Source organism: Anas platyrhynchos, chromosome 30 (assembly GCF_047663525.1).
Source record: "Anas platyrhynchos isolate ZD024472 breed Pekin duck chromosome 30, IASCAAS_PekinDuck_T2T, whole genome shotgun sequence".
NCBI classification, from domain to species: domain Eukaryota; kingdom Metazoa; phylum Chordata; class Aves; order Anseriformes; family Anatidae; genus Anas; species Anas platyrhynchos.
The window spans coordinates 3,958,209-3,968,335 of NC_092616.1; the positions used below are offsets into that span (position 1 = coordinate 3,958,209).

Consider the following 10,127-nt stretch of genomic DNA (forward strand, 5'->3'; position numbering starts at 1 on the left):
GCAGGGAGATTAAGATAATTTATTGAGTGTTACTAGCAGACTGGAACAGTGAGAAACTAAAAGCAAAAGACCATCCACCCTCTTCTTTCTCCGTCCCCTGAGCAGGTCAGGGGAACAGGCAATGGGAGCTGCGGTCAGTCCATGACACTTCACCTCCGCTGCTCCTTCATGGTCACTCTCTGCCCATGCTCCAGTGTGGGGTCCCTCCCACGGGATGCTGAGCTTCCCAAACTGAAACTTCATGGGTTTTTCACAGGCAGAAGCTCTTCAAGAACTGCTCCAATATGGTCCGTACCACAGCATCTATCTGTCAGGAGCAAACTGCTCCAGCACGGGTCCCCCATGAGTGGCAGCTGCCCCCTGACCCTGCTCCTGTGTGGGCTCCTCTCCAAAGGCTGCAGCTCTGGCCCAGGGCCTGCTCCTGCAGGGCCTCTCCATGGGCTGCAGACTCCTCCAGGCCACATCCACCTACTCCACTGAGGGCTCCTCCACGGGCTGCAGCATGGAGATCTGCTCCATGTAGAACCCATGGGCTGCAGGGGGACAGCCTGCTCCACCAGGGGCCTCTCCATAGTCTTCAGGGCAACTTCTCTTCTGGTGCCTAGATCCCCTCCTGCCCTCCTTCTGCGCTGACCAGAGTGTGTGCAGGGCTGTTTCTTTCTACATTTTCTCACTCCTCTCTCCCAGCTGCTGTTTCAGAGCAGTATTTCTCCTTTCTTAAATACCCTCTTACAGAGTTGCAACTAGCATTGCCCATTCGCTCAGCTTTGGTCAGTGATGGGTCACTTTTGAAGCCATGTGGAACGGGCTCTTACCTGGCAGGGGGCAGCTTCTGCACCCTTCTAACAGATGCCACCCCTGCAGCACCACTGCTACCAAACCATTGCCACGTAAACCCAATACAAGCAGCTGTACCCCAGAAGGCCTGCTGCTCCAGAGAAAAAAGGCTCTTCATCATACTGCGAGATGTGAAAGACCAAAGGTAGGACTTAAAAGTTACCCATCAGTGTCTGTTGGCAGTGGAGATGGAGAATGGTCACTGAAGTACTTCTCCAAGGCCGTCCCACATGTGGCAGGACAGAGGACATCCTCCAGCAGAGGAATGTGGAGATATGTAGAAAGGCCAGGCTATCTTCATGAGCAGCAGCTGCCCAGGGTGGGCAGTGACTGGAGCCCCACAAAGTGAGAGGTAACCCAAAGGGTGTAATATCACATCAGGCAATTATTACCCTCCTAGAAGTATCAGAAAAAAACTCTCAGTTTGGATATAGAGGTAGCACGACAGGGACAGAGTGATGAGCGTTGTGCTATCGCCTTGTCAGTGCTGGTTCAAAGCCTGGCAGCACTGTAGGCACCTCTGTGTGTCACCCAGCTCAGAATTTGGGTCAGATGAACTATTTTTCAGCTCTCATAAACTCTACTGACTCTTTCCCTGTTGACCCGAATGGGACTGTAGTTACTGAGTCATGCAGGCTCTGGATGGGATATTCCTCCTGCAATGAGCTCTTGGAGGAACTCTGCTCGCCACAGGCTCTCCCCATACTTATGGTCCTACACCTCTCACAGAAGGACATCACCCTGAAGTGCCTGGATTTGTCCACGGTTGCTCCAACCCACAGCATTGGCTCTTTGTGGCCTTTCTGACTTGTGTATCTTTTCATCCTGGTGAGAAACGGTCTTGTCTAGATCCTGACTTTATTGGATACCCCAGAAAGACAGACTGGAGCTGCATTACCTGCAGGATTTCAGAGTAAGAAATCAAAAACTGCATGAACCTCACACAAGGGCAGGAGAAACTCCCCTCTGGAAATGTGACTTGTGCTACTGACCATAAAGCCACACAAGGCTAGCTTGGTAAGACCCAGTCATCCCTTTTTAATAGGCCCTGAAGCCACATTAATTTGTATGAATGTAGAGGCTTGTTCTGCAGTGGCATGATACCGTCCTTTTTTCCTTGCTATCTGTTTCCAGCTGAGCTTTCTCTCCAGGTCCTTTCTGGGTGTGTACTGGGGGCAGAAAGCATGCACAATTGGAGATCTCAGGGCTGCCTCCATCTTTTGGCTAACACTGGATGCAGAGAAGGTGTTGGGACCCACAGAGGTGGAGATGTAGAGAAGCCTTCTCTGTTGCTCCAAAATAAAAATAAACACAGACTGATTTTTCTCATTTTCTGTGTTCTTCCTTTTTTTTTTTTTTTTGTTTGTTTGTTTGTTTTTAGCAGTTTTCATTTGAACAGCTAAATCTGATTCCTCAATTTCTGTACTTTTGAAAGACATGTAGTTATTCTGGAAGTTGCTCAGATCCTCCTAATGTTGTTACTGATGTTGTGAGTGTCTGGGGAGAAGCACTGGTAGCACTAAGGCTGCCGACTTCTCTCCTAGGATTGCTCACTGACTGACTTATAATGAGGTAGGAGCAAGAGCGATGGAGTAGTGTCCAGAGAGCCCCGTCCAGGTGCTTTCCAGGGAAATGACAAAGAGAAAATGAAGTCACCTCTGTCTACTGTATCACCAACTGAGAAGAGTGCACCTGTGTGCTAGCTCCTGACAATGGTAAATCTCTTTTGCTGTGCTCTGAAGCGCTGAGATACTGTGCTAGAACAGCCACTGCTAAAAGCAGCTGCAGGCATCTGTGACTTGTCTGGGCTCAGAGGAATGGGTTTCTTTCAACTTGGAGCAATGCTGCTGGTGAGACTGTCACTATGTAAGGAGTACTCCACCAGTTTTCCTTGAGCAATGTTAGCCCAAGCCGTGCTCTATGTGTGATCATGTGAAGCACTGAGATATCTGGGCATTAAAAAGCATATGTTACAGGTTTAGGGAAGAAACAAGGAAACAATGCTGATATATGGAAAATCTGCCTCTAAATGGTTGTTTTCAGTTACAAAACTTGTTTACAATTAATGCAGAGATTTCAAAGTATTTCAGGAAATAAAAGGTTTTAATTTTCCTGCTTAATTGCATGTGTAAATAGGTAGGTTAGGAAACAGATTATGGCCACTTCTTCCTCAGATGTACACTAATTTTATCTTGGAGATTTTGAAGAGTACTTCTAGGAGAACTCCAAAGACAAAACATAGAAATAGGCACGCATGATCGAAAAAAAAAAGAATGAAATCAAGCTCTCAGATCACAGATTTCTTTTCTTTTCTTTTCTTTTCTTTTCTTTTCTTTTCTTTTCTTTTCTTTTCTTTTCTTTTCTTTTCTTTTCTTTTCTTTTCTTTTCTTTTCTTTTCTTTTCTTTTCTTTTCTTTTCTTTTCTTTTCTTTTCTTTTCTTTTCTTTTCTTTTCTTTTCTTTTCTTTTCTTTTCTTTTCTTTTCTTTTCTTTTCTTTTCTTTTCTTTTCTTTTCTTTTCTTTTCTTTTCTTTTCTTTTCTTTTCTTTTCTTTTCTTTTCTTTTCTTTTCTTTTCTTTTCTTTTCTTTTCTTTTCTTTTCTTTTCTTTTCTTTTCTTTTCTTTTCTTTTCTTTTCTTTTCTTTTCTTTTCTTCTTTTATTTCTATTTTTTTTTCAGAGCTTAAGAAGACTTTTTGAGGGGAGTTAGCAATGGCTAGAGACATGCAGCAAGCATCCTCAGTTCTCTCTGCTTGAAATAGAACATTTCTTCCCCATGTCAAACTGATACCTTCCAAAAGCTTTCACTTGAGTCTGTTATTCACAGGAAGCAACCTGCAATTGCAAGGGCTGCTTGCTTACAGCTCACGCCCTTCAAGTGTGATCAGCAACATCCTTACACTCTGGGAAATGAGAAATGCAAAAGGGAAGGCTTAGTTTTCCAGCCAGCAAGAGCATCGCTCTGCTCTGTGAGGGCTTGCAGTGGATGGGGAAGCCTTGCTGGGTTGATATCAGAGTGAATCAGCCTTCAGTTGCATTTGTAAGCTTCCAGAAATCCAAGAGACAGAACAGCAAGGTCAAGCAAGGGAACTAGATGGAGCATATTCAGAAGTTATATTAGCCTGCCCTGTTTGCCCCACCTTTAATTACCTTCCTCTTTGGATCCCTTGAAAACTATTTGAGATTGTGTTGTGATTGCTTGCATAATGCCCCTTTTAGCCCTCTGAAAGCTTGTGGAGTTCACCCATCAGCCATGCCAAAAAAATGAATAATTTGGAACTAAGGTAGTGTCTCTGCTCTCTGTGTGGTGGACAGAGCTTCAGGAGATGTGTACTTATCCCTGAGGAAAACTGGGATGAATCTCTCTCACAGCAGTCTTGCAGCAAATATTCGCCTTGCCTTGCCTTGCCTTGCCTTGCCTTGCCTTGCCTTGCCTTGCCTTGCCTTGCCTTCCCTCCACTTCCCTCCACTTCCCTCCACTTCCCTTATTTAAATCCTCTCTTACAAAGAAAACTAAATTTCTCTTATTCATATGACAATTAGCTGTCATTCAGGCTTAACGATTTTGTTCTGACCCTTCCTGACAAGCAAGAAACTCAGGTACTAGGGCTGTCTAGGATGGAGATAATTTTCTTCTTAGCAGTCCCTGTGGTGCTGTGTTTTAGGTTGGAGTTTAAAACACTGTTGATGACATACCAATGTCTTGGCTATTGCTAAGTAGTGATTGTATAGCATCAAAGCCTTCTCTTTTTCCTACTCTGCCCCTACAGTGTACTGGCCATGGCCGGACAAGAGTCAAGGGGCACACAACCAGAACAGATGACCCAGACTGGCCAAAGAGATATTCTGTGCCATGTAATGCCATGTTCAGCAATAAAAAGCTGAGTGACTAGGTGGTGGGGAAGGTAGGCATTGCTTGAAGGCTGGCTTGTTTTGGTTTCTTGGTTTGTTTTCTTTTTCCTTCCTCTAACCCTAGCTTATTAAACTGTCTTTGTCTTGACCCATGAGTTTTCTTGCTTTTGGCCCTTTGTTTTTCTCCACCATCCCACCGAGGGGGAGTAAGTGAGTAACTGGGTGGGGGCTTAGCTACCAGCTGGGGTCTGCCCACCAGACCATGTTAGATTTCCATACACACATGCAGATTTTGGTCAAACTGTCCTAATACTGCAGTCATGTGTATGCTGATGTTTGTAGCTTGTCGCTGTACTTGAGATCTACATGGTGGTGGATGGGCCATAAGCATCCTCTAACAGCATGTTGTTGGCATTGATCTATGTAGAGAAAATGCCCCAGAGAAAAGGCTTGGATAATCACACCACTGAACCTGGATTTCTTCTTTTGGGATTTTCTGACCACCCTTGCCTACCCAGCGTGTGCTTCACAGTCTTCCTGATCATCTACCTCATGGTTCTCACTGGGAACAGCCTGATTATGCTCATCACAGTGATGGACTCAAGCCTCCACAACCCCATGTATTTCTTCCTGAGAAACCTGTCCTTCCTGGAGATCTGCTACACATCGACTACTCTACCAAAAATGTTGGTAGCTTTCCTGACGGGAGATGGCAGGATCTCCTTTCTTGGCTGTGCTGCCCAGCTGTATTTCTTGATCGTGCTGGGAAGCACTGAAGGCCTTCTCTTGGCTGCCATGGCCTATGACCGCTACGTAGCCATATGTGACCCCCTGCGCTACAGCCTCATCATGAATGGGGGGTTCTGCATGAGACTGGTAGTGGGGGCGTGGATGGCCGTCGTGCCACTACAAGTAGGACAGACCTATCAGGTGTTCACCTTGCCCTTCTGTGCATCCCGTGACCTTCATCACTTCTTCTGCGACGTCCCCCCTCTGTTGGAACTGGCCTGTGCAGACACTTTCTGCAACCAAGTGACCCTGCACACTATCATCTTCATATTTGCTGTCCTTCCCTTTTCCATGATAGTTATTTCTTACTCTAAAATTATCAAGGCAATTCTGAAAATGCCTTCAGTTCTGAGCAGACACAAAGCTTTTTCCACCTGCTCCTCACACCTCAGGATTGTGACTCTCTTTTATGGCTCAGCCATGCTTGTGTACTTTAAACGCCGGTCACAGGACTCTGCAGACACTGACAAATACCTTGCCCTGTTTTACACAGTTGTGACCCCCGTGTTTAACCCAGTCATCTATACTCTGAGGAACAAGGAAGTTAGAATTGCCCTGAGAAGACTCCTGTGGAGAAAGTGATATGGCAGAGTATGTGAAAGAAGCCCAAATTGTACCGAAAGTCCCAATGAGGCATTTGCCTGTGTGAGTGTAGGCATCAAGAATCAGCTCAGACAAAACTGATATGTCAGTCTCAGGTGGCCGATGAGAGAAAGGGTGGGGCTGAGCAGTAGGGATGAAGACTGTGCATAGAGTGCCTGGCAGAAAAGGTCTTGACTTCCCTACAGGCTCAGAGTCCCTTAGGAGACATTCAGGACCAATATCAGTTGTAGATTGTTGATATCACTTTCTCTGTAGGCAGACAACTAAAGAAACAGCAGAAAGAAGAAATCTTTTCCTATACTTATTATTATTCTTATTCTTGAAGTCTATCCCTTTAAGGAGACTCCTGGCGTCTCCGTAATGAACCCCGTAAGAATTAAAGACTTCAGGAGAATTATGCCCAGAGCCTTGGCTTGTGAGGGAGTTTTGCATGTTGATTTGCCCTCTGCTGCCAAGTTCCTGAACTGCAGATCCTGAAGCAAGTCTCTAAAGAAGTAAGGGACAGAAGCAAGCCCCCAAATGTTTGAGGGTGGGCCAACACGAGAGTGTTATAAATGAAGTCTCATCTCAATCTGAATTTAGTAATACTTATAAAAGAATATTTATAAAAGATATAAAAGGCAAGTAAACAGCGCTGGGTGTGCGGGGAGTCTACGCTCCACCAACACGAATATCAAACATTCTAAATGTACAGAACATTGCTTTACATAGATGTCCTGGTTTCAGTTAGGACAGTTAATTTTCCTTCTAGTAGCTGGTAGAATGCTATATTTTGGCTTAGGATGAGAAGAGTGCTGATAACACACAAATGTTTTAATTGTTGCAGAGCAATGCTTATACTAAGCCAAGGACATCTCAGCCTTTTGCTCTGTCCTGTCAACGGGCAGGCTGGGGGTGCAGTAAGAGCTGGGAGGGGACAGACCCAGGACAGGTGACCCAAACTAGCCAAAGGGGTATTCCATACCATCTGACGTCATGCTAAACAATATATAGGGGTGGCTAGCTGGGGGAGGGGGCCGGACAGCTCGGGGTTAGGCTGGGCATCGGTCAGCGGGTGGTGAGCAATTGCATTGTGCATCACTTGTTTGTACACATTATTAGCAGTAGTATTATTACCATTATTATTATTATTATTATTATTATTAGGAGGAGGAGGATGAGGAATATTACATCTAGCCTAGCTGAAACCAGGACAAATAATTATTAAGGAAAGATTATTATTAATTAAACATTTTAACTAAAGGGAAAAAAGGGAAAGGGGAAAAGGGCGTGGGGAAAAAAAAAAAAAAAAAAAAAAAGTAAATGCTGAGTGGAAGTGCAGAGGAAAGAAATTATTCTCTGCTTCCCACAAAGGAGTGATGCTTGGCCACGTTCTTGAAGCAGGGCCTCAATGAACATAGATGTTCGGGAAGACAGGCGTTTTTGCAATGAGAGCCCACCCCTCCCCTCAGCTTCCTTTTTCCACCTTTTATTGATGAGTGTGACATCATATGGCATGGAATATCCCTTTGATTGGTTTAGGTCAGCTGCCCTGGTGATGTTCCTTTCTCACTTTTTGCTCACCCCCAGCCTGCTGGCTCTGGGAGGAGGGTTAGAGAGAGTCCTGATGCTGTGCCAATCAGACCCAGTACACACTGCTCCAGACTGTTAGTAATGCTCAATAAATTATCTTAATCTCCCTACACTGTGTCCGCTTTGCTCATGATTGCAATTGGTGACTGATCTGCTTGTCCCTTAAAACAACCCTGGAGTCCTTTTCAACTCTCTTTTCTCCATCTATTCCTTTCAGGAGTGGGGGTGAAAGGAGTGGTGGAGGTGAGCTTCCCATCAGTGTGAAACCACCATAATGTTCAACCCTACTGCTGGCAACAGCTTTGAAAGAAGAAGCATGATTTCAGGTAGTGCATTGGGGAAGATCCTGTTTTATTAAGCAGATGCCAAGGAAGAGTGCTTACAAACAGGTAGTCAAATAATGTCCAGAGTAAACAGAGCAGTTTCATAGCTCAGGAGATGTGGGATGAACAAATACTTTTTTTCTAAGAAAGTAGTAATTGGAAATGACACAGAAGGTAATTGTAAAGTAATGAGAAAGAAAGTACCACTCAGGCCTGCAATGGAAAACAAACAATGTCATTTGTGAAGAAAAGTGAAAAAGGTATCCATCTTAAGAAAAATCCATGTAATCACTTTCTTGATAGCACGCTTGAGCTCCTCGTTTCTCATGCTGTAGATGAGAGGATTGAATACTGGGGGCAAGACTGAATAGAGAACTGCCACCACCAGATCCAGTGATGGGGAGGAGATGGACGGGGGCTTCAGGTAGGCAAAAAAGCCAGTGCTGAGAAACAGGGAGACCACAAAGAGGTGGGGGAGGCAAGTGGAAAAGGCTTTGTGCCGTCCCTGCTCAGAAGGCATCCTCAACACAGCCCTGAAGATCTGCACATAGGACAGTATGATGAAAACAAAACAGACAAATGCTAAACAGAAACCAGCCAGTAGAAGCCAAACTTCCCTGAGGTAGGAGTCTGTGCAGGAGAGCTTGAGGACCTGGGGGATTTCACAGAAGAACTGGTCCAGGGTATTTCCTCCACAGAGGGGCAGGGAAAATGAATTGGCAGTGTGTAACAAAGCATAGAGAACCCCACTGCCCCAGGCAGCTGCTGCCATCTGGGCACAAGCTCTGCTGCCCAGGAGGCTCCCGTAGTGCAGGGGCTTGCAGATGGCAACGTAGCGGTCATAGGACATGATGGTGAGAATAGAATACTCTGCTAAAAACAAACAAAAGAAGAAAAAGACCTGTGCAACACATCCTGCATAGGAGATGGCCCTGGTGTCCCAGAGGGAATTGGCCATGGCTTTGGGGAGAGTGGTGGAGATGCAGCCCAGGTCGAGGAGGGCAAGGTTGAGGAGGAAGAAGTACATGGGGGTGTGGAGGCGGTCGTCGCAGGCTATGGCGGTGAGGATGAGGCCGTTGCCCAGGAGGGCAGCCAGGTAGATGCCCAGGAAGAGCGTGAAGTGCAGGAGCTGCAGCTCGCGTGTGTCTGCAAATGGCAGGAGGAGGAACTCAGTGATGGAGCTGCTGTTGGACATTTGATTCCTCTGGCCATGGAGACCTGTCTGAGGAGGAAAATACAGCAAAATGCTAGGCTAGACTGTGTGAGAAAAATGTACCCCACTTCTTAAAACTCAAAATTGATGCTCCCCTTTCAGGAAGACCTCTGCAGGTGCCTTGCTAGGGTGTTGCTTGGTGGTGCCAGAGAGTGCTACTGGGTGCAGCCAACTATGGAAACCCTTTGTATTTCAGTTGCACTCCAGGTGAAATCTTGTGGGTCCTGTGAGGCAACAACTCTGTCCTTTAGATCAGAGCTGGGGAAGCAATCTGGGTATGGAGAGCTGACTGAGGAGGGAAAAAACAGGAAAATATTAAGACAGAACTCTGTGATGCATCCCACTCCATTTCTTGCAGAAACCTCACAGACTGCCTCTCCCCTTTCAGGAAGGCCTTTGCAGGTCCCTTTGATGAGCTGTGATTGGTACTGGTTGACGGTGCCACCAGGATCAGAGGGGCTCTGGAGGAGGGAGTCCTGCCCTACAGAGTTAGGTAGATGACAACACGGGCTTTTCTCAGAATACAGTTGAGCTATCAAAGATTTTTTCAACATGACTGCACCTCAGGGCAGAGTGGAGGCAGCTGGTATATCCATCAGTCCTTGTCTCAACTGCTCTGTACAGGCACCTCTGGAGGATGGTCACACTCAGTTGTTCCCCTGAAAAGAACCTGGATGCTGCTTACAGCAGAGGAATCCAGGTTCAAAGGGCAGATCTCCAAACCCCTCACTCATCTCGTACCTCAGGAGGATCTCAGCTCTCTGCTCTTCACCACGGACATGGAGGGACCACAGGAGCTGCCCACATTCGGCCATCCAGCAGCATTTGCATGGCCTTAGGACTGACGTGTCTTCTCCACAGGGCTGCTAGATAACACAGAGCTGCTAGGGCAGAGCTGTGCCCTTGTGCATGGCAGCCTGCAGCCCGGCAGAAGCCCCTTATAA

General features: G+C 46.2%; 2 protein-coding genes across 2 annotated transcripts; one reads left to right on the forward strand and one right to left on the reverse strand.

Annotated features, from left to right (window-relative positions):
• The first annotated feature begins 5,085 nt into the window (after positions 1 to 5,085).
• Positions 5,086 to 6,054, forward strand: LOC113841608 (olfactory receptor 10AG1-like). The gene has a single exon (XM_072029463.1). The coding sequence runs from the start codon at positions 5,086 to 5,088 to the stop codon at positions 6,052 to 6,054; it is 969 nt and encodes a 322-aa protein (XP_071885564.1).
• A 2,151-nt stretch (positions 6,055 to 8,205) lies between these two features.
• Positions 8,206 to 9,165, reverse strand: LOC139999838 (olfactory receptor 14A16-like). Its single transcript, XM_072029464.1, has one exon. It carries the CDS (start codon positions 9,163 to 9,165, stop codon positions 8,206 to 8,208), a length of 960 nt encoding a protein of 319 aa, XP_071885565.1.
• Positions 9,166 to 10,127: the final 962 nt, after the last annotated feature.